We start from the raw sequence: 27,672 nt of genomic DNA, 5'->3' as shown, positions 1-27,672 counted from the left end.
CAAAATTAAAGTGGGGGAGGAAATGCGAAAAAATAAAGAAGTGAGCACACGGAGAAGGATGTTTATTTATTTCTCACAGAGGTGGTAGAGTTACAGAAGCAGGAGTTTATGTGTCAAACTATGAAGGAAAAGAAAGTAAGCTTGGAGGAAACAGAAACCCAGTCATGAAACGTAGGCAATACATAAAGGGAAATGACAGAAATGGATGTTGAGAGGGAGTAAATTATCGATATATTTGTAAACCTGAATCCTTAACACCCATAATGAGGCAAGGGGGTTAAAGGCTCAAGTGTCCTTAATGTCAAAGGGCAAGAAAATATTGGAAACACATTTTTAATGTAGTAAATTTGACGCCAGAGTTGTTCTACTCTGATGTAGGTGTTCCTAATAATTTGGCCAGAGAATGCATGAGAGATAGAAAGCGACTGTGAGAGAAGGAGAGAGGAGATGAAAATGAGATCTGTTTAGTTATATGATATATTACATAATCAAATCAGAAACACAGAAACACTGTCAAGGCTACATACTAGAGGCCAGTATGCTTGAAAATGAAAACCAGTTAAAAGAACAGCAAGTAAACTGAGAGCAATGTAGGTTTATTTTATACAGGAAAACATATAATATGAAGACTATTAGCTGTGCTTACTCTCTATCAAGCTCTGACATTTAAAGGTAAGAGCTGGCTCTTCTCTTTCCACCCAGTAGGACTTTGCCATATCATACCACACTAGATAATACCAGCCTAAATCTGTACACGATATAAAAGTGTCATATTGTGATATCAGTCATATAGCAATGCCATGCATTTATCTTCTCAAGGACACACGACACAAGCCCAAAAATGTCTGAAAGTGAGAGCAGCATGTCAGCTGCTGCTGCTGATTAATACCTAAAGAGGGAGTCGCTTTAACAGGAAGGAAGTGGTTTGGTTACCCCCAACAAAGCATAATACTTCGCAAAATGTGCAAGAACATGGTTCCTGTTAAGGTAGCAACAACAATCTTCTTTCATCTGTTGATATGCGAACAGCTGCTTATGTGCGACCCAAAATTAAACAAATAAAATGACTGAGCATCGCTGGAGCACTCACTAGTTACACTCCATATGGTGGATGTAAATCACAGATGCAGTTACATGGCGAAAAATGAGTTCTGTAAATAAAAAGCTATAGGCAACAGTATTAGGCTGTTATTTATGGTAGCCCTGAGAGGCCAAACGGACTGCAATTTAAGAAAAAAACCAGCAATAACAAAAAATGCTGCAAAAGCACACAAAACACAACGGTATTAGGAAAAATTACAGTGGAAATAGGAAAAAACAGATTTCCAAAAACACAAGTGTTTCTGGGGAGACAATAATGCGACGGTCCAATTGCAGGAACCAAAATATGCCAAGAATTGCGCTGGGAGACACTTAAAAGAAGTGGAGGATCTATTTTGTGTTTTGTGAGGAAAGAAAAGATGAGAGGTAAGTGTGTTAGCTTAACTATTAGCCTAAATATCTGTCATCAGTATTATATGAATCATAAAAAAAAAGACGCCTACCATGTTTTGGGTTTCTCCAACTGGTCCGTCGGGTTATTGTCTCCCCAGAAACACTTCCTTTGTGTTTTTTCCTATTTCTGTTTTCGTTTTTCCTATTTCCGTTGTGTTTTGTGTGCTTTTGCAGCGTTTTTCTTATTGTTGGTGTTTTCTTAAGTTGCAGTCCATTTGGCCTCTCAAGGCCACTGTAGTTATTGTATAATTTCATTTAAAAGTCCCTGGGATAACATTCCCTAGGCTACTTTGTGCTTACATTTGACTTATGTTCTGTCACTACTATATTGTAATGCTTCTTCTACTGTTGGCAACTTTTTTTGTAATATCTTCATATATGTTATTGGAAATTTTCTTGAAATGTTATGATATCATTTTGAGGCTCTATTGCCCACTCCTACCATCCAGATTTACACAGTAGGTCAAACCTTCAGTTCACAAACTTCTCTAATGCGTAGACCAACTATTATTATAGTCTGGCAATAAAAACATATTTTATACAAAACAATATGATTGCAAGCGTGTTCTTTATTTGACATCCTGTTTCTCTCAGATAAACGGAAACAATCCATACACAATAGGCGCAACAGATTCACGGTAAATTAGAAAAGCTAATCTAACCACTGTTGGAATCACACAGAAGCGCACACAGAGGCGCACACACCACACTGTATAAACCTGTTTTCAATTAGCTGCTTGAAGGACAGCACGAGGGCAGAGGTAATGTTGGATTAGCGTTTTCATGCTAGAGAGAGGAGTGAGACACACAGATTCATTCTACCAAAACACTCCCATAGCAAGCCTGCAAAGCTAAAGTGAGCCTTTGATATGGACGTGATTTTTATAGACAGTTTGGTTTGTCACAGAATGAGAAGCTCTGTCTACAAACTAATTAAAGGACCACATGTCACTGAACTCTGCTTTTAATTTAGAGGCTCAGACATTTACTTCAGACACTGAGCAGCTTATAAAAAACATAAATAAATAAAGACCTTTAGACCATTATATGTTACTGGTCACCTTTTTCCCTTACAACAATAGAGATCCATCAAAGTTAAAAAATTATCAAACTGAAAAAGTTAGTGTAATTGCCCCAACTTTTATGTCCTTTTGTTATTCAAGATTTTAAAATTGTGATTTTTATTGAAGCTTTTCTCTCTTTAGGTTTTATGATTTTCTTGTAGAAACTGACTGGTGGCACTCGCAGGGATCATTCCATCATTTTGATCCACAAAACCCACAATTTTTATGTGTCTGCACACAGAGCCTGACAGAGCCCACTTCTGTAGACCACCTTTGTGAGATCCATCTCCAAACAGAGTTTTAGGTTCTGTTGATAGCTACAGCGAAGAAAGCCTAGGTAGTCTGAACTTCATTTGTAGTATACTCTTCTGGCCTTTTGTGTAGCATTTTGGATTTCTTCCCTTAGGGTGGATTTTGAATGGGCTCTGTTATTTTGTTTTACTTTATCTCCCAACTAAAGGCGTGTTTTCAGTTTATTCCATTTGTCTCTCAAGTCCGCACTGAGTCCTCAGCCTGTAACTTATGACATACAGTCAGTGCACTTAAAAAGTTAGTGAGTCTACCAGCGCAGAGCAAGTCTACAAGACTGAACTTGGCTAAATAAAAAGTGTGTTAATCAAGAATATAACATTATCTGTCCATGTGAAAATGTCTGTTGTTGCCATCTATGTGCATGACCCAAATGCAGGGCGCGCAGACAAAACAGTGTAATGTAAAATCTGACCTTTTGAGTCAGGAGACAAAGTCTATGAAAATAACCCAAACATAACAAAATTCAACAGCTTTAAATAGCAAAACAAATGCAAGGGACACAGACACTCTGATTGGGGATATATAAATATACATTGCTATACAAGAGGTAATTAGGGATGGTGAAAAAGCCTGTGGTAAAAGGATGCAGCTAAACCTAAGAAAATGACAAAGGAAGTAAAGTGAGATAAAAATCCAACAGCTACCAAAATAAAACATGAAGTAAGCCACAACTGAACTAAGAAACAGAGACAAGACTGATGGAGGGACAGGAATGAACAGAGGGAAGAACTAAGAACTGGAGACTCAACAAAGAAAAAAGAAATCATAAAACATACTCAAAGCAAAATGAACTATGAACTCACAGAAAATTCAAAACCATGGCTCCATAACCCAGGCATCATTACAGCCTAGTAAAGAAATTCCACTTGTTTTCACTGAATTCGTTTCTCCTTTTGTCCTGGACTTCCCATGGAACTGAAAAACAATCCTAATAAATATAAAACGTGGCAGCAGTCACCTCTTAGACTGCTGACCCAGCAAGAATTTTATGTCAGCTATGCCGGCAGACAGGCGGCTTCTTTTCTCTGTCTACCTACAACCGCTCCCTCCCTCTCTCAATTCATCTCTTGTTGTGCAACCCCTGACTATAGACTTTACTGGAGATTTTAATAATTAAAATGAATTAAACCAATAATTCACTTTAATGCGCTGTTGTGAGTAATGTTTCTGAACAATGGGACACACGATTCTCATAAATCCCACCGATTCCTGCTGCAGCATTTGAGCACAGAAATGCTTTACATTCCCTGCTGTCGGTGTACGTATTTGTGTTAGGATGCCTGGGTCGTCGACCCAGGGTTTTTGAGTTTTTGATATTATTTATACTTCCTAGTTTTTGGTTTCTTTGAGTTCCGTCTTATGGCTTATGTCTCTGTCGTCTTTAGTTGCTCTGTCTCCCCTATCACCTGCATCCCCTTGTCTAGTTCGCGTCTATGTGTATCTTAAGTTCCTATATCCCCGTGTTCAGTCAGTGTTTGTGTCTGCCCTGTTCCCACGTCTCTGTTCCCTTTGTAGTGCCTGCATGTGAGTCCGTGTCTTTGTTCAGTCTGTGTTATGTGTTTCCTGTTTTACTTTGAAGGTCTCTGTCTTTTCTCAGTGTGTTCAGTTTATGCTTCTTTGGTCTCGTCAGTTCTGATTTGCCCCAGCTGTGTTTCCCTCCTGTTACCCATTCCCTGATTGCCCCCTCTGTGTATTTAAGCCCTGTGTTTCTCTGTGTCCGTGTCGCGATCTACCGTTTTCCTAGCTGTGTGTTCTGTCATTCCTCCAGTTTAAGTTTGTTTTGAGTTTTTTTCAGTTATGTTATATTTTTGAGTACCAAAGTAAAGCCTTTTTGAGTTCACGTCTGTCTCCGGAGTCTGCACCTTGGGTCCTATTCCTGCCTGCACACAGCCACACCTAACAATTTGTTGTCTCCCTCACTTTGCTGAAGAGCGCGAGCATGTTGGAGGAGAATTCTCATTTGGCCTGCATTCAATCATCTCCTATTGTAAGACCCAATGAAAGCTCCACTGATGCTAAAACATGAAGCTATGGCTCTGTTTTGTGGTGCAAGCAGCAAAGCAGATCAAATTCTCAGGCAAAGAAGAAATGCAGAGTTTGTCTCCCTGCAAACCCTTATGTCCCAGAATTAAGTTTGTTTAAACATAGTGATGTTAAAATGTCACGTGCGACGGCTTATTATCGCTTGTGTCCTGCTTTAAACCTTCTCTTCATCATTCTGCTCTTTAAATCTAGTCTCTTCATTTCTTCATCTTTATTCCCAATTTTCATTTTCTTGATTATGTCTCCATTCAGCTCCTCCCCCCATCACCTTCTCTGGCAGGCGTTAGTCTAAATGAGGGTGATTTATTATCGCGTTTCTCCTTTCCTACTGAAGCACCATTACTGCAGACGCCTCGCCAGAAACACAAAGGCTCACTAGGATTTTACAATTCCCAGCGCACATACTAATTCATATACAGAATACAGAATGAGATCATGTAAAGAAGTTCCTACACATCTACACAGAGCTTCAAAATACGCCGTTTGCACACAATGATGTGCAAGTATGCATGCTGGCTGACACACTCTTATAGCCCAAACCCTTTGCACACACAACAAGGCACACTCACACACAAATATACTCAAAAGTGTATCTAAATGCAAATTACAAAACAGACAAAAAGTAGCCTGAAGGGAATGGATGTGGTAAACACTTTTAAAGGATTTAAATTTTGGACACCCAGGATTAGCATTACCAATTTAGCATCTGACCCATTGTCAAGTACGTTATTATCTTAAGCAATGTCCACATTTTCTTTCCTGAATTTTATGATATCACTATGAAGTGGTAAAATAAAATGTGCATCTGAACCAAAATGTTTTTATAACATTACAGGGATCTTTATCTCTGACCACCAAAATCTAATCTGTTCATGGTTGAGTCGAAGTGAACGTTTGTGAACAGTTTCTAGAATTTCCTTTGTTCAGGCAGCTTTCAAAGGACTGAGATGTGCATACACATGAATGGGGAAACAACAAATGTGACGCAGGCACATAAAAAGCAAAACACCTTCCTGCTTTCATGCTGGCTAAGTTGAAATCAAAGAACATTTTTTTAAGTGGAGCACGGTCAAAAAAGCTACATGAAACGATGAAACTATGAAATGATGTGTAAAATTGAAGTAGCGGATGAAAAAAGTGATGCAAACTGCCCTGAACACCATGTTTCAACAGTTTATTGAACATAAAGATGGTGTATAAATGTACATATGATGTGAAATATCTGATTTTTTTTTCAGTCTCACAATAGTGAAGAATTCTTCCAAAGACTCCTGGATCGTTATCCAGATCAACTCAAAAACATTAATGACTTCTTCTTTGACCCTGCGATAGACTGGCGACCTGTCCAGGGTTTACCCCGCCTCTCGCCCTAATACAGCTGCGATAGGCTCCAGCCCACCCTGATAAGGATGAGCAGAAGAGAATAGATGGCAGGACGGACTTCTAGGTTGAGCCAAGCCCCCACATGTGCTGGAATCTTCATGCATAACTTTCTGCACAATCCTGCTAACAGACAGACAAACCTAAACCTCATAACCTAAAAAAAAATGAACGCCTTTTTATTTTCTGAGAAAATGAAATTTAGCAAAAGAGAAATGCTCTTTCAAATCTGAACTCTTTGACTGTAATTCCCACAAAGACATACCAGAATACATAAAAGCCTGCAAACCTAATTTATTCTGACCGGTAGAACATGATAACGAAACAATTCAAGAGAGTGTACAAAGTCATTTCCATCTATAACTCCATCTCTCTGTATCTGATTCTAGTCGTGGGTTGAATAAAAAAATGTAAAAGCAGATGGGATAACAGCAAGATAGAAGAGCGGATGAAATGATATGAAGCAGACAAAGTGTGAGAACGGCAGGAGAGATAATAGGGGCGAAGTAAGGGGAGAGTACGTGTGAAAGAAAATGAATGAGAATGAAAGAGTGAAGAGGGACTGGGGGTGTATGACATAGAGTCCCCGGAGTCCTAATTATCACTGTATGAATTATTACATCTGTATAACACGTTCATGTTAACACACACATGCACACACACACACACACCTCTGGATTTCCCCTGGAGTCTCAGCACCACTGCCTCTCTCCACACACCTCTAGACCACTGTTCACCTAAGGCGATTTCTCCCTCCTACCATCCTCCTTTTTTTGTGAAGTTGTGCTTCTTCCCTTCCTGTATCCTCCTAAAACATTTTCTTTTATCTCTATTTTCCACTTGAATCTTGAATCTTGCTTGGTGCTAACTTAATGCTTGATATCAACATGTTTTGCTTCCCTCTTGTCTCCTTAGTAAGAGTGTTTTTTTGGCATGCAAAAAACTAATTGCACAACGTGTTTTTGCAATTTTAGAAGACACAACCATCAGAAACTAGCATTCTAATATTTGAGTAGAAATAAACACATAAAGAAATTTGCTACTGTGGCGGGGTGTGGTCTGTGGTGCCACTGCAGGGGAGACGGACGCACCTGAGTGGCATCGGCAACCACGCCTCGCCTGCTTAAAGTGTGGGCTAACTCCTGTCATGATTGTTGTTGTTGGTGTTTGTGTGTTCGGCTGGTGGCTGAAAAGCTCCAGCCATGTGGAAACGACAACCGTTGATGAAAGCGAGTCAATAAAGATGCTGAAAAGCATGAACTTGTCATCGGGTCTGCCGTGGTTTGTTTACAGCTACCGTTTGTCTTTGCAAATATGGACTAAATAAATAAATATTCTTCTTATTTACAATCTCTTTGTTTGGGAATGGCAATGCTTTGAAAAACATAAAGTATAATGTTGTCATCTGTCTACAAACTGGACTGCAAACTGAATTTCTAATATACTTTACGTTTAAACTCGGCTGGTGATCAGACCAAAAGTGCAAAACATAAATGTAAATCCACCATGAGATGCTGTGAGGCCAAATCACTCGAACCAACGTCAGATAAAATATGTGTGAGCTGGGTTCTTTGAGCTGCAGACAGTGAGAAAATCTAAACAGAAGTAGCCTCGATAGAGACACACGATAAACATGGATGTAATCATATCAGCTAGGACGCATCTCAAAACCAAGTGTGAATAGGGTCTCTGTGCTCGGGTCAGACTGAGATATGATCAACAAATATTCCAGAAACTGAGTGGTAAGGATTTTAAAGTAATTGAATTTCTTTTAACATCACTCAGTGTGTTTGGTTCCTATCTCTCCTTCTCTCCTTAGCATGCATGTATCCCACTCAGGAGGCATGTGTCACAGCTGAAAAATGTCCTTTTAGAGCATATTAAGCCCTGACAGCAAAAATCTCTATAAAAAAGTACATTTTTAACAGTATCTACATCCCAGTCATAACATTTTTTGTGTTTGCTAGACAGTCAGTCATATATTTATTATAATGGAGGAGAAAACTTTTAGTTTAAATTGTCCTTAGCTCTTTCTGAAGTACAAGAACAAACATTTCACGTAAGTTACGGATGTTAAGTCAAACCTGCAAAATGACCAGTGTAAATGTACCGAACTCCTGCCTAATCTGTCAGACTCACATATAGAGACTAGCCATCTTGCCTGTCATCATTTGATCATATAATGATATAGTTCTGCTGTTTCCATGGTGATATTTGCAATGCACTTGTGGGAAGAATCGGTCCAGATAGTCCAAGATACACACACGCACAGACACATACGTTCCCACCGCCAAAATACACACATCTATAGGTGTTTTACCTGATATGGATAGAGTGTGACTCCTCCATTCGTTCTGTTCAGGTGCTGATGTGCCTGCAGAGCTGCCGTGCTCAGTACTGCTCCAGTCCCATTATTACTGCTGCTACCACCATTATTTCCAGGGCTGTTTACTCCAGTCACTGGCTGCTGCTGCCCACCAGATGTCTTTCCTGAACTAGGGGACCCGTTTCTTCTGTCCACTCCACCTCCGAGGCCCAGAGAGCTGGGCTTGGACCCCAGTCTATGCCCTGCACCTTGAGATTGCGGACTGCATGATCCATGGCTAGGGCTTGGTGTTGGGGTCTGGCTGGGAACCGGAGAAGGGGATTGAGAGGATGTGTGGGCAGGCTGAGAAGCAGCAGCAGCAGCAGCTGAGGGGGAGGAAGAGGAAGGGAGAAAGGGAGGCCATTCACGTGACAGAGGCCCTCCTGGTGCTCCTGATGACGGACCCGGAGGTGCTTGAGACCCATATCGTCCACTCAGGGCTGGAGGGGAAGAGGCTGGAGATAAATCCCACTGGTCGAGAGTCAGAACCATCCGCACAGCTTCCTGTTTGAGCTGAGTAAGGTGGGTGGCGCAGACATCGCATCGACTGTCACGCTCGTTCCACGCCCGGCGAGAACTGTTGGGCACCTGAAGTTTATCGTGGAGAAGGAGCGAGAATGAGGGATCCTGGAAGGAGGGAGAGAAAAACAAAAGGAAACATTTAGACTCATGACTGAAGGTTTGAATGAAAGCAAAATGAACAAGAACAGCTGGGAGTGAGATATGTTAAGAAAACCTTTAAGATAACGAAGGATAAGACAGGAGGAAATCATAGCCATGTTGAACAAGTCTTTACTATGAATATTTATAGAAAAACCAAGAAGCATGTTATTCAGCCTCAGGGAAGGAGTGTAGTAAGACAGACACACCAAGTGAACAAACAAGTACACACAAAAACACAGACAGACACACACTATGTCCTCGGGGTCTAAAGGATAAAAGTATGACAGAAGCTAGCAGCAAAACGTTGTCTCATACAGGAATGAAAGCAACTGACCTTATACGATCCCCCCCACCCTCCCTTTTTCTTTCTTTTACTGAATTTTGCTAGTTCAGTCTGATGTGTATGTTGTAAGTGAAATGCATAATGTGACTTTGCACCTTTGAATCATCTGTTAGCATATTTGCTTAATAAACAAGCAGCCACTTATTATTACATAAAGTTAGGTGTTTGATTATTAATTTCTATCAATTAGGAATAACTTAATTTATTGCTAAATTTTAAAAACAACCACTTTTCTATTCATTAAGGTTTAGTTAACCATCAGTTTTAGCAATAAGAAAAACAATAAAAAATAAAATTGTGACTGTTTCTTTTATATTTATGTCTCATAATAGAGTTGAATGAATGTATTTATTGCACACTAGATGGAATAGCATTTAAATTAATACAATTTCAAACAAATAAAACCCACTTTTTTTTCCAGTGGTTTTTTCCACTGCCACCAGCTCTTTACCTTCTTTTTTTTTGACATATTTCATCTGTTTTATGCCATATAATGGATAAACCATAACATTAAATGGTAATTGTCTAGAGATACAATGAAGATTTGTATACAGATTATATGTATACAATCGGAAATAAAAATAGCGGGATCCAAACATTATATTTTCAGTGGGAAAATGAGACTACAACCCAGAACAAAGTTCATCTGTGATTTTTAACAACAACAACAAACAAAAAAAAAAAACAGATCAGGGGTAATATTAATTGTATTTAAAGTATGATCATATACATTAAAAAAGTAAGCACACCATGGGAGGATCAACACATCAATCTTTGGTCATTTAGCAGCAGACCGGCAGAAAATAACTATATCTCCTGAATCAAATACCCAAAACTCCAATCAGTACACATGCTGTTGAAAAAGGCAAACTATACTGTATATGTATGCAAAGCATCTTCAGTTTTGACACTACACTTCTTACTATACATAAATAACCTTTTCATTAAGTAACTTTATTTCATTAAGAAGGCACACTAGATGTTAGTAGATTCTGTAGGCAAAAACATACATGCACATAGCTTAACACCACACAGTGGGGGTGTAGGGGTGTCCACACAGGAAGAGATTCACTTGTCACACTTAAGCCCATTGGCATGAAACTTTTAAGTCACTGGATGTCACTCACTATACAGTGTATCTGGTTGCCACATTACTACAAATCACTTCCTGTTGGGATACCATTTAAGAGTGCTCCTCTAAAGATAGTCCTCTTAACACCTTTATACTAAAGTAGCTTCTATAGAAAAACAGTGCTCCTTTTCTCTATACTTTGTTCAACCTGTTCACCCAAACAAAAAGCCTTACTTTTAACATCATGATTGATATGATTCTGTAATAAGTATACAGATAAATAGATAAATCAGCTCTTTAGGTAAGTTAACCTGACACAGACACCACATATGAAAAATGTCAGCATTAAAGGCACTGAGGTGTAAAAACAGTGTGTTGTGCCTTTTTTGGTTAGAAAAAAATGTGAAGAAAAAGAGACTCATACTATAGGTTGAGTCAATACTTACATATTTATATTGCGCACAATGTAAACCAACAGTTAAACATGAGCAATGGAAGAAAAAACCAAAGTAACACGGGTCAGTTTGTTTATTTTTCTCTTTTATATCCTTCATATCTCTCTTTTTAAACTTTTTTCCGGTTACTCTTTGTGGATGCGTGTGTGAGAACAATTATTGTGTGCAGAATCACGATATTCATCCAATCTCTGTGGACTTATCTGTGCATTTGTGCATAGATATTTGTATATTAAAAGGTGCGTGTTGAGCCTGTATATGTTTTTCCAGACTAATTGGAACCACTTGGATAGAGCAAAGCCACTTTAAATCTCCTGCCATGACTCTTTGGACTCAATATCAAAGTTAACAAGCACACGCACACCCTGATACAGATCTGCATCTAAACCTCATTTGACCCTGGTGAAATTTTTTTTTTTTTAGGTTTTCCATAAAGCATTAAGGTCTTTATCTTGCAAAGGTCATTAAATAGAAATGGCTTTTCCTCATAAAATTTAGCTTTGCTTAGGACCCTTGAGACTTATGGTAGGATTCAAATGACTGTGATTTTGTGAGCTTATTATTCACCCAAATGCAGGTGTGGTGTGCATGTCTGCTTCAGAGCTCTGTAATTCAATTAAACACCTGTGGTAGATGGTGCTACAAAGTGCAACCTTCCTGCTTTCAACTAGCCCACCTCTTGTGTAACAGGATGCGCATCCTCGTTCCCTTTTCTGCCTAAGTGATAGTTACAGACTGAGTGCATGGTTAAATGTAAAAACCATCTCATGGCATTTTAACTTAGAAAAGATTGAATAAGAACCGAGAGCATCACTTCTCTGCTATTTTATGTGCCTCGGGATGTACTCACCCTAGCATGAATCTTTTCTAAAGGATGCTATTACCAAGCACTGCAGCATCTCAGAGCCATTGCTTTCAAATCTCGTTTTTGGTAAAGATTCATACAGCTGTTTAAATAACCCAAGACACAGTAATGTATGCGCAAACACTTCAGTCTCAACAGCTGGGACCTTTGTCTGAACATCACAGTACATCATGCCAAGAAGATGTGTATGCACAGTATTTACCAAAGAGATGAGGGGGCATTCTTTGTTTACTGAAGTTTAATCAATACACGAGTTGTGGAGATGCAGAATTTCTATGTCCATGTGTATATGTGCATCCAATCAATATTCATGCGATGGATATCTCTTAGCAGATTTAGACATTAAGATTGAGACAGATGATTGACAGAGAAGAGATAAAAACATGCAGAACAACCCTTCTGGATCTATCAAGCCGCTCAATACATCATACTGGTGTTATTAACAGTTAATGGGCTGTTTATCACATTACTGACAAATAATACTGCTTTAACACAAAGGCTTCCCAACTGTATATCTGTGTGTGTGTGGTCAGCTTCTTTGGTGGCTCTTATTATGCTAATAACATAATAGGAGACTATTAGAAAAAGGAAAAAAAATAAAATAAATGTAACATCCTGTCTGCCACACCTAATAAGCCTCTCTCAATGACAAGCTTGTAGCTTTACAATCAATACACTGTATGTATGTATGTGTGTGTATGTGTGTGTGTGTGTGTTCATTTTAAAGTAAAACGTACCCTCTCAATGTGAGAACTGCCTGCTTGACTATGTCAACAAACCACTAGACCACAAGATACACACACACACACGCGGCATGAGTTCAAATCCTGCTGAGTATGTGAGCGTGTGCATGTGTGTTTATGGATAAAGGGTAACTTGTTCTTGTGAAAACTAAGCAGCATAATGAACAGAACATGCTGTTAAACATACACATACACACACATGCAGTAATAGCATTATACAAACATACTCCTGCCTGACGTGAGACAATAATAGCACACTTCAAGCGGCAATAAATAGACTACTGGAGTGAGACTGTAAGGAGAAAGTTGAGGTGAAGCCTAACAGTAAATACAACTTCTTCTTGTTAGCTGCTTCCTATAGGGATTGCCACAGCAGCTCTATCCCTTCTGAAGTATCCTCTTCCATCACATAAACCCTCTGCATGTCCTCCTTCACTACATCCGTGAATCCTCTCTGTGGTCTTCCTCTTTTCCTCCTGCCGGGCAGCTCCATATTCAACATCCTTTGCCTGGTATATTCGCCAAATCAAACATGTAAATCATCAATGAGATTTATAAATACAGGTTGACAGTTTTAATTTTCTTTTTCTTTGCATGGGAAGTGCTTTGACTGAAGGGGGAAAGCATTAATAATGATTAATAGTCATAAAAATGATAACATTAGGTATTCTTAATGTAGTGACTTATGGTTTCAAATTACATTACTTTTATTAATGCTTATGTAAGAACCCTAAATTCTCCCTGTGCAGCTCAAATTTTCACTCTAGACAGAGTCTATTTCTCTTCGTCCCTGAGATCATCACCAAAAGGACTTTTTGGTAAATGGAAGAAAACTGCTGTACTCTCAAACTTATTGTAGATGTCCAAGAAAAGTGTAATGCCATGTCAATGTCAAATAGCGTTGGCCACTGAGTTAATCAGCACAAAGCAATAAAAGAAAACAAAGAATGACAAACTCAAAATGAAAAGGAGAGAATTGTCGAGCATTTAAACACATTTAAGTAAAAACATGCGTGAAATGGGATAGGGATGACTCTAGAATGGAAATTCTCATTTCTTATATATGTTATAAGTAATATCTTCCCATTACAGCCTTTACATAAACATTCTAATTATTGTGACTAGACCAGACTGTTCATGTTAGTTATAAAATATGATTGAGGGAGACAGATAAAATAAACCACTGTGAACAAATTGTGAAGCATTCTTCTCATCGGTGCCAAAACAATAACCCTGCTTTCCGCTTTTCCTGTTTGTACTGAATTGGAAAAGTCCTATCTTTGCCAAAAATTGGCAAAAAGGGAACATTTAATCTCTTTTGGCATCTTTTGACCCTTCTCTATCACCCTGTCACACATGCACACACTTAACTGTGAGAGCACAGCAGACAGGCGACTAAAGCAGCATTAAAGTGGACACGTTGTATGGTCCTTGAGATGAGGGTCTTGTTTTTCCCAATTAGCTAAGATTTGAGAAGCAGCCAAGCTGCCTGACTGAAAAAAAGGAGAGCTGTGGTTTCCGAGGGGAAAGATGGGGAGGGGGGATGAAAAAACAGGCAGCTTTTGCAAACGCTGACCATGAACACAACACCTTGTACACACAAAATGCAAATATACTTTCTGTGCCTGCTCGATGACCCCATTTCTGCAATTTTCCCCCTACTAATACTGCATTTTTTTTGTTATATTCAGCTCATCTTTCATTAGAACAGCATAACTTTGAGCTGAGTTAAGTATCTTACCAGACAAGGTAGGCTCTATTCAAAGGAAATTTTGAATTCCACCAATATGAAACACTCTGCAGATTAACAGAGATTTTTAGTGTTTTGCACAGTTTGATAATAACTTCTCGCTGTGAACTGTCATATTCTCTGCTCTCCTCACTTCCCCTCCTTCTTTCATCACACCTATTCATCTCTTCAACCCATCTCTTCACCTCTGACTTCATCAGTATTCTGTGAGTGACTCAATCACTCGCAGCATCACAGATAGTCTATATGTGTGTGCGAGTGTGATTCATTTCCTCCTACATGGGAGACAAACGCATCCTCGGCTCTACGCTGCAAAGATGGAGTGACAGAATAAGGGAAAAGCAGAGAGAGATGGCGATTGAGTCCATCGTAACTGAAAAGTGACCTCAGCAACTCTTAGTGGCTGACAGTCAGTGTGTTTGACTGTGTGCGTTTATATGTGTGTGTGTGGGTGGATGAGTGCAGACTGGACACAGAAGGATGCTATTACTGAGATTTGATGAAAAGAGACAGCTCGCCCTCACTGTTTGTGTGTGTGTGTGTGTGTCTGTGAGTGTGCAGGAGGTAAAGGATTCAGGAAAATAGGCTGTCAAGCTCAACAAGACACATCCCTTTCATAAGCACACACACACACACACACAAATACATGGAAAAATACTCTTTCCACCACTGACTATGAGACAACACTTTGACCCACCTCCTTTACTGTATTCCTATTTTCTGTCTGTAACTGATTCCACGTCTATATTTAGCATCAGTTCATAGCATCATATCACATTCAAAACTAAGAAAACAGAAAAGGTGGGAAGAGAAGACAGACAGAAAACTGACTGACGTGTATTATATGTGTAGTCTTCATTGTTGTTTGCCAGTTTATTCTGGAGAATGTATGTGATCAGTTCCATATGAGTGACAAAGCAGAATAAATCTTTCCTTCCCATGCCTTCACTCATCCCTCTGCTCATCCATTTCTCCACTATTTGCTCCTGTATTTACCCTATCACAGACACACAGGCACTTCTCAGCAGGTCAGGAATCAGTGAATTCATGCAGAAGAGATGCAGACGGTCTCTTGCACCTGCTCTGACAACAAGCGAGCATACACATTATATAAGCTCATATACTTCTATGTAAGCACACACTCAAATAATGTAAACTAGCAAAGACATGGAGCAGATAAGAGACTGATAAAAATATTATAAATTTCAACTCTGTTGGCAGCCCATAATCGCAGTTATGATGGAGACTGTGTGCATGTGTGTGAATGATTGAGTCTGACGTCTTCGCAGGATGAAGGTCAATAACACACAGGTTATAAATGACATCACACACATCAAACCCATGGATAGGCACATATACGGTATATTTACCCAATGTTGCAGTGACCAAGGTCAAGCACAGGTCTCACACACCATTATGTCTAAAACATATACCATCTTTTTTCTCTCTTGTACATATACATACACTCTCCGGACACTTGTTCAACTACTCATTAATGCAAGTATGTAAACAGCCAGTAACATGGTGAGAACTTATTGCATTTAGGCAGATTAGGTAAATATGATCTGCTGAAGTTCAAATTGAGCATCTTAATGGGGAAGAAAGGTTATTTGAGTGACTTTGAATGTGCTAGTTGGGCTGGGCTGAGTATTTCAGAAATTGCTGATGCTCCGAGTGGGTTTCTGCACAACCATGTCTGGGGTTTACAGAAAACGGTCCAATAACGAGACAATATCCAGCAAGTGGCAGTCTCTGAGGACTGTTTCCAGCACCTTGTTGAATCTATGCTACGAAGAATTAAGGCAGTCCTGAAGGTAACGAAGGTAAAAAGGTAAAGTATACCTTAAAAAAGTGTGCACTGTGTATGTTTGTGTTACATACACAAAGGTATCACACTCCAAAATTATACAGTTGAATAGTAGTTCAAATTCATAGCTTCACTGTAAGGAGAAAAAAAAATCATTTATAAAAACAACAACAAAGAAGCTGAACCAAAGCTGCTGAAACTGTAGTTTTTACCTAACTTATACCAAGAAACATTAAAGAATCAATCAGTGGTCAATGTAAATGTCAGTATGGATCATCATCATGGACCAAAACGCAAGATACAAAACATACAAGTGGAAGAAAATCCCCAAATTTCAGAAATATCAAGTGGGGACAGGAGAAAAAGACAACTTCCAAAAAGCAGATTAAATCCAAATTTAAGAGAACCAAACAAGACACAAGTGAAAACCAAACAAACCAACAAACAAAAACAAAGAGGAGTGGAAGTCCATTTGAGAAAATCACTGCGAAAATCACTGGAAATGACTAAAAACCAGAACTTAAACAGATAATGGAACACAAGGAAAAGTAAAAAAGAAAAAGTAACGGATAGAAAATGATAGAAACAGAAATTCTAAATCAAGACAAAGAAAATATTATTAATGTCAATAATTAATTTAACTATATGTGATATTGGATTGTATTAATCCTAAAAAAATATACCGCTTAAACGATTATGACACCACTGAGACTTAACTATAAATGTGAGAAGAAAATACACAGGTAAAGTAACAAGAATATTTGTGCAGGGAATACTTCATGATGACAAATAGAGCCTGCGTAAAGAATCCATAAAAAACCACACCAACAATTCAGTGCAGATAGATAAAAACGTTGAAATGCACTACACTTAATAAAAGCTACATTAACTCCTTGTGTTTAAAAGCTACCTAAGTGGAAGATTAGTGTTTTTGTAGCACACATCAGAAATAACCCTTAGCAGAAGTTGTTCTTTAATAGCATGTTCGCAAGTGCCAGAATATTAAGCAAACCAACCGCTGCCTGCACAGACTTTTCTCTTTCTTTGTTTCCCCTCTGTGACAAATAACTAAAGAACCCCGGAAGGTTTCCTCTTTCTCGCTCATTTATTACCTCCAGCCCCTCTTCCTCCTCTCTTTCCCTCTCTGAAGTATGTCTCCTTTAATCACCTTTTTAATTGGTCATTCCCTCAGATGATCCAATAATGGTAGTAGGAGTTAGATTGGTTAGGACATAACTGTGACCTATTACACTAACACACAAATGCGTACCAGCACATGTGCATAAATCCTGTGAAGCATTCATTTAAATGAACAGACACACAGTTTGCCTGCACACATTTACACACTCGCTTGTGTTGTTGACACATGTTAATAACAAAGAGAAATGCATTAGAAAGTTTGTGTTGTCACAGCAGTGTGAAAATTAATTAGCATAAGCATGTGCCTACATACTTCTGGTGTAAATTACTTGCTGCAAAATTTTCCTTGATACTTTCGGGGTTTTCTTGTTCATTTTTTTATGTGGATGTTTGTGCTGCCCGACGTTTGATTGTATAATGTTATGGCTTCAAGGCTTCTTACTGTATGACTGACAATTTATACAGTGTTCAATGTCATAAAACATATTCCAGAAGAGTAAAAACTGCAGTGGAAACATAACTTTCAGAGGAAGCAAACACTTTGTAAAACCTTATGTTATGCCAAACTTTCTAAGCAGGTCTTAACAGAATTTCCTCGCAATCCTACATATCCAGTTTTTATGTCTTGGTGACATAAAAAATATTATGTATTAATTTAGAAGATACTTCAAAATAACAGTCCAAAGAAATGTGCATTTAAAGATGGCTGTAGAGTGCCAAGACATGCTTCTAGAGCAATCAACCAACCAATCAAAATTTTAAAACATGCATAAAACATCAAATCAAGTTGATGATACAACATGAAATTTAATTTCTGCGCATTTTTCAGTGGAGCACGTGTATATCAGCGTCACCGCCATCATTAGCCCTTTAGTTAGCCAGACTTGCCGTGAGTAGTCCGTCTCTGAGACAAAGAAAGCAGGGTGGGTTCATTCAAAGAGGACAAACTTTTGATGCTTTTATCTGTTTGTCTTTATGGATTTTTCTTTGAAATCTTACTTTCCTTTGAAATGTTGTGGGCAAAACACTCTCAAGAGACAGACCATGTTGATGACACATTTGTGTCTGCAGCCAGCCATTCATGCAGTCACTCTTCGGGATTGACAACCATAATTAATTGGCTGTCTGCATGCTGCCATGAATTAGCTTAGGTTAAGTGCTCATCAGTTACAAAGTTGTTTTTTTCTTCACCCACAAACATATAATGTCCCAAAATAGCCTTGCTTGACCTGCGTGTGTGTGTGTATGTGTGTGTAATGTCAATCAAAGAGGATGTAAAATACTGGAAACAGATGCTACAGACAGATGAGATCTCTTTCTCTGTCTGTGTCCTTCTCACACGCAAACAGGACAAGTGTTTATGTGAATTAAAAGAGACTTTTTACATTTTTGCTTCATCAATATTTCAGCCCGTGTATCTGTACATCCACTGTTTGTTATGCATGCTGCCTTCTCATTAACAGCCCGAGCTGCAGATCTTGTCCCGGCCTGTACAGAGTTAAGTTTACAGTCGGGCTCCCTGCTAGTGTAAATGAGCTAGCTGGCTGGAAGACAGCCTGGCTTTTTTATTAGCTGCCCATCCACAACAGTGCCCAGTGCTATAAATGAAATAGCTGTTTAAATTGCTGCCTCTTTTTTTTAAATGTGAAAGTTACTCGCTGGTGCCTGTTTTTAAATTATCTGGCTATCGATGGTGCTTCCTGACTGTAAATGAACTGCATATAAACTCTGCAGTCTGTTTTTTTTTAAAATTAGTCCACCATCTGCACTGTAAATGAGGTATATGCAAAAATAATCTTCTTCACTGTGCTAGCTAGCTACCAATTAGCTAGTTGTTTGCACCTGAATATAGATGAGGGAACATGGCTAGTTAATTTAGGTGAGAATGTATTCTATGTGAATGCCTGTTTCACATTGGATATCTGCAAGCAAGGCAAAATTTCACACCCCGCTCTGTTCACATCAGAAAGAAAGAAACGATTAAACAAACAGAGAACAGGTGTAAACATTGTGGCACACCTCTAGTAGATCTACCACAGAAATGGTGCTCTGTGATAGCTTTAGTCTCCAAACATCTATGTATGGGATGCTCTAAAATAAGCCATCAACCATCAGCCCCAAAAGGATGCCAGGGACGACAGAATTTCCACTTCAATGGGTCAATGCTGTTAGGCAACACAAGGGGATACGTGTACAGCAGCATGAAGGATGTTTTATTGTTCTGACTGATTGGAACTCATCAGAGCTTGACAATAAAATGCCAGGTCTTCACTATCCCTGGTGAGAAATCTCTGATTTTACATTATATTGCTAATATGCTCCATATTAAGATCAAAAGGATCCAAGCCTTATGACGTGCACTACATAGAGACTGCACAACTATACTTTTTTCCAGCTTCAGTCACTAAGAATATAGGACATTTAAAGGATGTGCTTATGCTTCAGGAGCCACACAGCAAATCCTTTTCCGTCTTTTCTCTGTTCTGTTTTCACCCTTTCCAGGCATGGGGTTACACCTTGTCTTGATTAGTTGTAAAAATGTGTCTGACTGAGCACAAAATAAAGTATTCGCTCATAATTGTTTATTCTCCTCTTTTTGTCCTCCACCTAGTTTTTAACTGTCTTTCCCCAAGCTCTTCATCCCATCCTCTTGCTGCCTCTCTTTCCTTTCCCCTCTCTTCTGAATCCCTCTCTTTTGCCCCCTCTCTCTCTCTGTGACAGTGATAAATTGCCCGTCGGGTTGGGTAATCCATCTTGCCGTATCCCACACGTGAATACACACTCTCCGACGCCCTCTCACTCCTCCTCTGCTCCCCTCTTTTCCTCCACTTTTCCTATCCATCCGTTCTTTCCCCCCTAGTATCCTTTCATTCCAAGGTTAGTGAAGCACCGGAGGAGCTGAAGGTAAAGATCTGCCCAATAACCTCCATTTATACCTTTACACAGTATGTGCACACACATGAGAAAAACAGGTAAACACATGTGTTTCGCAGGCAAATGATACAATATATAAAGTCACATCACCAGTGGATGGCATGAGTTTTCCTCTCTAATAGTGTGGCAGAAAGGCAGTATATCAAGTCATTTATTATGAACAACCAAGACTTTAATTACTATCCTTTTTTAAATAAAATAAAAAAAATCGCACATGTTGAATGTTAGAAGTGTGATTAGCAGGTCTTCAGTCAGTATTGTCAATTTTTAGTTACAGAGCTCCAGACTATCACTCAGCTGCCCCTAATTTCAGACGAAGTAAAGTGGTGATAACTAGGGTGTCCTGGTGACCTGATAGTGAGTTCATATGTACCATTTAGCCCAGTTGCAACATCTTTGGTTTCATGTCATTTGTGTCAACCCCTCCCTTTTACCCTCTATTTTTGGTGTTCCTCCTCTACAAAAACAGCACAAAAAAGGCCAAATGGAAAATTGCCTACATGACTAATAGTCTGCAGCTGTGCAAGTAGCTCTGTTAAGTTCTTATTAGACACAAGGAATTAAGAGAAACACTAATATCAGGATGAATAAAAATAGACTGATTTTAAGAACCATTTTCAGCTTTTTTTCTTTCTTTAGCACAATATATTAGCTCTGAATATAAAGCACATCTAAGGATGTTGTTACAATTTGCAAAGGACTGACACATATGCAGGTTTGACAATCACCTAAGCTGGAGGTTCATGTGTCTGTACTATAATTTTCTGAAACTGATAATCCAACATTAATATGTCTCACTGTCTCTGCTTCTCTTGTATTAATTAACTATTAAACAACTATCTTTGGCACTCTTCAACAACACTGCGAACATCTCCCTGGAGAGGCAGTTTTTGTAGATCTGTTTTCCCTGAGCTGGATATATCCTACAAACTACAAATGATTTTGAGAACACATAAGCCAGCTGCTTTACAGGTTACCCTCAGCAGACATGGGCAATACCTCTATATACCGGTGAAGACATTTCATTGTGGAAAATATATCTAACTAGTGATTATATATTTCACTCAGGACCAACCAACTCATTTGTTAAAATATTTCTGTTTAACAATATGGAAAAACAAGGACACATTTTAAACAGCTAAAATTGTTAGAAATGTTTTTGGTAGAAAAAGCTAACTGCACTTTGAACAACAAATAATGCAGAAAGATTAAGCCAGTTTGTTAGTTTACTCAGCTTTATAATCATATATATCATATACTGTATATCAATCAGCCTGCTAACGCTATTTAATATGCCAAGATTCACGAAAGTCAACTGAGTGTGCTTGCTCTTCTCCAGGCTTCATTCTTGCACAGTAGCACTCATTCATACACTTCTGCAAAGCAAAGCACAGTGCTACACTGTTGCCCAACGAGGTCCTCAAAGGGAACAGCTGGGGCTGGAGAGCTTTGCTCAAGAGCACAGTTGTTACTGAGAGTGGGAAGACTTCATCCGCATTTCACAAGGTCACCAAACCTGAATTCGTAATGACAACCATTCAGTCACAAGGCTGTAATATGAACAGCTAAACTACTCTTGCCCAACCAGATATGATCAATCAGAGATGAAACAAGGAGTAAAATAAGAACTGGAGAGATATGTGAAGGTAAAGATTAAAAAGGGAGAACCCTGCTTTTCTATGGCAGCCCTGTCCCTTTTTCTGACAATGTATGTAGGTAGACGTACAGTCAATAGCAGATAACAGTAAACAACAACAACAACCACAACAACCTCTCTAAACCGAGCCCACAGCCTCCATCTGCTCAAGGTAATTGGAAAGTTTAACGGCTAGAGGCTATTCTCTGTGTCTGATTGAAGCGCAGACTGGGAACAAACAGCCAATTTACTTTCTCACTCTCTTCTCTCTCTCTCCAAAAAGCAAACACACATACACACACTTTCCCTCTTTCACCCTTGTCCAGTCTATAAGCATTATTGCCTCTCCCTTTCTTTAAACTCTGTTTTGACTAGGTTTTTATTCTCTCTTTTCTTTTCCCCAGCCTTTCCTATCTATTTTTTTAATCTTTCACCCCCTCCATCATGTGATAAGAGGAGGAATGGGAGAGGAGTGATGTGAGGTCAGAGGGAGTGCTGTTATGATGAGATGGATGATAAGTATTAGGAGGAAGTGGATGATATTTATGTCTGTTGGTCAGTAGGCTTGAGAGGGTGATAACAGAAAAGAAGGAGAGGACAAAAAAGGACAGCAGAGGAAAAATCTGCTACTTAAGATTTAGTTTTAAGAATCTGCTAGGTTATATTGAAGTCCTATTCAAAGAGGTTCTTGATCAAAAGCCTTTAAAAATACTACAGTAGCTGATACACAACTGTAGAGTACACCCAGCACAGACGCACGCACACACAGGCAGGTATAGCCAACTTCCACGTTTATTGATATATTTGTAGTTTGACAGCTGACTCAGTCGCACCGTCTGTCAGCTCGAGCCCAGCTGATCTTTTTTGGCCGCTCCTCCTCGTCTCACTATAAACACAGCGGAGGAGACCATCATTAGTCCATAAACAATATCAGCTGTTCTTACCAGCCTCGCGGCGCCGCCCCGTTGAGCCTTCCGCTCCACTCCTCCCCTGCAGCTGCGCCCGGGGCCACGCCTCCGCCACACACCCCCACCGCCCGTTCGAGGCCGGGGAGCCGTCCGGCCGAGCCAACTCCCCCCCCCGCGAGCGAGAGAGGAAATCGGCCACTGCCATCTGCGCCCCCGGCCTATGGATCACCTTGAACTTAAAGGGCTGCAACGCCAGATACCACCGGGTGATCCGGGCGTTGGCATCCTTCATGCGGTGGAGCCACTGCAGCGGGGCGTGGTCCGAACAGAGGGTGAATGAGCGTCCCAGGAGGTAATAGCGCAGGGAGCCGACCGCCCACCGGATGGCCAGGCACTCCTTCTCCACGGTGCTGTACCGGCGCTCGCGCTCCGCCAGCTTCCGGCTGATGTATAGGACAGGGCGGTCGGCCCCCCTTACCTGCTGGGACAAAACGGCTCCCAGCCCTCTGTCCGAGGCGTCAGTCTGCAGAACAAAAGGGAGGGAAAAGTTAGGAGTGTGAAGCAGCGGCTCCCCACAGAGAGCCTTTTTCACCTGCACAAACGCCGCCTGGCACGGCCCCGTCCACTGGACCAGATCCGGGGCACCCTTTCGAGTGAGATCGGTCAGGGGGCTGGTTAGCTGCGCAAACCCCGGCACAAAGCGACGATAGTAACCCGCCAACCCCAAGAACCGTCTCACCTCCTTTTTCGTCCTGGGGCGCGGGCAGGATGCGATAGCCGCCGTCTTCTCCACCTGTGGACGCACCTGCCCGCCCCCCAGGTGGTACCCCAGATACTGCACCTCCCTCCGTCCAACCGCGCACTTCTTCGGATTGGCCGTGAGCCCCGCCCCCCTCAGGGACTCCAGGACCGCGGCCACCCGCAGCACATGCTCCGCCCAGGTGTCGCTGTGGATGATCACGTCATCCAGGTAGGCGGCAGCATACGCTGCGTGCGGACGCAGTACCCGGTCCATGAGACGCTGGAAAGTGGCCGGGGCCCCGAACAGGCCGAACGGAAGTGTCACGAACTGGTACAAACCGTACGGAGTGGAGAAGGCCGTTTTCTCCCTGGCCTCGGCAGACAAGGGAATCTGCCAATAGCCCTTGGTTAAGTCCAGTGTCGTGAAAAAGCGGGCCGTGCCTAACCGGTCCAGGAGCTCGTCGACCCGAGGCATGGGGTAGGCATCAAAGCGTGACACGTCGTTCACCCTGCGATAGTCGACACAGAACCGTATAGACCCATCCTTCTTCGCCACCAGAACGATGGGGCTACACCAGGCGCTGTGCGACTCTTCTATTACTCCCATCCTCAGCATTTCCGCCAATTCCCTCTGCACGATTTTTCGCTTGTGCTCCGGGAGCCTGTAGGGCCGTGAACGCACCGTCACGCCAGGCTGCGTCACGAAATGGTGCTCGATGAGGGACGTCCGGCCGGGCAGGGGGGAGAACACGTCCGCAAAACGCTGTTGCAACGCGACAACATCCGCTCTCTGGGCCTGTGTGAGATGGTCATCACAAGGGAGGGAGGCGGGAATGATAGAATTTGGCACCTCCGGCCCCAACTCATCTCTCTCCTTCACCAAGCTCACCAGAGAAGCGGTTTCAACCTCACGCCACAGTTTGAGGAGATTGAGGTGATAAATCTGCGTGGCTCCTCCCCTGTCCGACCGAGCGACCTCATAGTCCACGTCCCCGACTCGCCGTGTGACCACAAAGGGTCCTTGCCACTTGGCGAGCAACTTCGAGCTGGAAGTAGGGAGTAACACAAGCACTTTATCTCCCGGTGAGAATTGCCTGAGCCTAGCCCCTCTGTCATACAGGCGTTGCTGACGCTGCTGAGCCTGGAGCAAATTCTCCCGTGACAACCTCCCCAAAGTGTGGAGTTTTGCTCTCAGGTCCAACACGTACTGAATCTCATTTTTGGCGGGGCTCGGACCGTCCTCCCAGCTTTCTTTAATCAGGTCGAGCACCCCACGTGGCCTCCTGCCGAACAGCAGTTCAAAGGGAGAAAATCCCGTGGAGGCCTGGGGCACCTCCCGCACTGCGAATAACAGAGGGTCTAGCCAGTGATCCCAATTGCGTTCATCCTCGTTAATGAACTTCCGAATCATGGACTTTAAGGTCTTATTCAGCCGCTCCACCAGCCCGTCAGTCTGAGGGTGGTAGACGCTGGTCCGAATAGATTTAATGCCCAGTAATTCGTACAGTTCCCGCAGTGTACGAGACATAAACGACGTGCCCTGGTCAGTCAGTATCTCTTTCGGGATTCCGACTCGGGAGATGACCTGAAACAGTGCCTGCGCCACACTCTTTGCAGAGATGGTGCGCAGCGGAACTGCTTCCGGGTACCGCGTTGCGTAATCCACCAGGACTAACACAAAGCGGTAGCCGCGTGCACTCCGGTGAAACGGCCCGATGAGGTCCATGCCGATGCGCTCAAACGGGACCTCAATGAGGGGGAGAGGGCGCAGCGGCGCCTTCGGTATGGCCGGCTGGTTAACAAGTTGGCAGTCCGGGCAGGACGCGCACCAGCGGCACACATCCGCTCGGATGCCCGGCCAATAAAATCGGGCCGTTATTCGCTCCAGAGTTTTCTCGTAGCCCATATGCCCTGCCATGGGGTTATAGTGGGCCGCCTGGAAAAGCGTTTCCCGGCGGCCCTGCGGCACCAACAACTGGGTGTGTGTTTCCTCGGTCTGAGTGTCACGACTCACTCGATATAACCGGTCGTTTAATAAGACGAAACGCGGGTAGGTCTGCGCGGCCTCAGGGCGCACCACGTGACCATCAATAGCCATCACTTGGTCAAAGGCTGAGCGTAGGGTGCCGTCACGAGACTGCTCCAGTGGGAAATCACCCATGGGGGACACTTCCGGGGCCGGCGGGACGTCCCGTGAGGGACCCGCCGGCTCCTCCCCCCCGGAGTCGGTGTCGGACGACCCCGCGTCACCGCTGAATGCCGCGCACACGCTACACCCCGCTTCCGGTCGTGATCGCACCCCCGCGTACTGCCCCAGTAGCTGATGAAACCCCGGCCAATTGGTACCCAGAATCAGGGGGTGCGACAGGCGCGGGCTAACCGCCGCCGTTACTCTATGCGTTTTGCCCTTATACTTTAATAACAGCGGCACAATGGGATACCTGTGAACGTCACCATGCACACACCTCACCTCCACCCATTCTGCCTCCAGCAATGCCCCGGGGCGAACCAAGCTTTGGTGTACGAGGGTCTGCGTGCAGCCCGTGTCCACCAACGCCTGGCGTATACCCCCTCGAGTCCTTACCGGAATACGGTATGTCCCTCCTGGACCGGGGGAGGGTGCTGGGGCGCCAGCAACACGAAACACCTGCCCCACTTCCATAAGCGGACAATCCCTCCTCAGGTGCCCCGGCTGCCCGCACTTCCAACACTCCGGCCCCGGCGTCTGTGCTGCTCTCCGTGGCTCGGGGGCGGCTCCACTTGGCTCGGCTGCCCTGGACGGCACCAACGCCGCGAAAGGGTTAGTGGGGCTCAGCGCCGGCAGCCGCTCTGCCTGCCCTGGTGCCGGCACACGGCGTCTCGGGGCCGGCACTGGGGCCTGTTTGTTCGGCCTCCGTCCGGCGTCCCCGGGTTCCCCGGCTCCAGCGGCAAGGTGGTCTTCTGCTAGCGTCACCGCTACCTCCAGGCTTGCGGGCCGGTGGCACCGGACCCACCTCGCCGTCTCCGCTGGCAATCCCTCCGTGAACTGTTCCAGCACCACCTTGTCCACCAGCTTCGTCTCGCCCTCCGACGGTCCCGGTTGCAGCCAGCGAACCGCCGCGTCGCGCAGCTGCCGGGCCCAGGCGAATGGTCGGTCCGTTGGAGCCAGCCGACTGGCCCGGAACCGCCGGCGATGGTCTTCGGCGGTGAGCCCCAGCCTGTCCACCACCGCCCGGCTCACGTCCGGGAAGCTGCACCTCGACGCCGGAGGCAGACTCAGGGCCGCTGTTTGTGCCTCCCCAGACAGCAGGGGGAGCAGCCGCGGAGCCCACTCCTCCCGCGGCCATTGGCAAGCCTCCGCCGTAGCACGGAAGGTCTCCAAAAAAACTTGTGGGTCGTCCCCGTCCCCCATCCGGGGCACCGACACCGACAGCGGCGAGGGCTTTGGCGTGGCAGCGGCCCCGACCAGCCGTTCCAGAACTTGCGTCTGTCGGTCCGTCTGCTCCCGCAGCGCGGCCAGGTGGGCACGCTGGTCGGCCGCCTGATCCCGGCTCATCGTCGCCATCTCCGCCAGCATCTGCGCCAAGAATTGCAGAGGCTGGGCGGGTGGCGTGGCCTGTGGGTCGGACATTCCCCCACCCCACTCCTGGGTTTCGGCACCACTTGTAGAGTACACCCAGCACAGACGCACGCACACACAGGCAGGTATAGCCAACTTCCACGTTTATTGATATATTTGTAGTTTGACAGCTGACTCAGTCGCACCGTCTGTCAGCTCGAGCCCAGCTGATCTTTTTTGGCCGCTCCTCCTCGTCTCACTATAAACACAGCGGAGGAGACCATCATTAGTCCATAAACAATATCAGCTGTTCTTACCAGCCTCGCGGCGCCGCCCCGTTGAGCCTTCCGCTCCACTCCTCCCCTGCAGCTGCGCCCGGGGCCACGCCTCCGCCACAACAACTATTTCAGTGAAATCTA

General features: G+C 43.0%; 1 protein-coding gene across 4 annotated transcripts in view; it reads right to left on the bottom strand.

The window, feature by feature from the left end:
- The window catches only part of kif26ba (kinesin family member 26Ba), a 104,646-nt gene that overhangs the window by 58,537 nt on the left and 18,437 nt on the right, over positions 1-27,672 (bottom strand). For all 4 annotated transcript variants that reach the window (XM_085369874.1, XM_085369947.1, XM_085370006.1 and 1 more), the window contains exon 3: positions 8,614-9,285. In XM_085369874.1, the coding sequence (XP_085226000.1) occupies positions 8,614-9,285 (672 nt within the window). The remainder of the gene's footprint in view (positions 1-8,613; positions 9,286-27,672) is intronic.

Source organism: Diplotaxodon limnothrissa, linkage group LG1 (assembly GCF_057381915.1).
Source record: "Diplotaxodon limnothrissa isolate DT_005_m linkage group LG1, D_limnothrissa_male_GT1.1, whole genome shotgun sequence".
Taxonomy (NCBI): Eukaryota; Metazoa; Chordata; class Actinopteri; order Cichliformes; family Cichlidae; genus Diplotaxodon; species Diplotaxodon limnothrissa.
The sequence above is the reverse complement of the archived record's forward strand: the minus strand, read 5'-3'. Positions and strand labels throughout refer to the sequence as shown.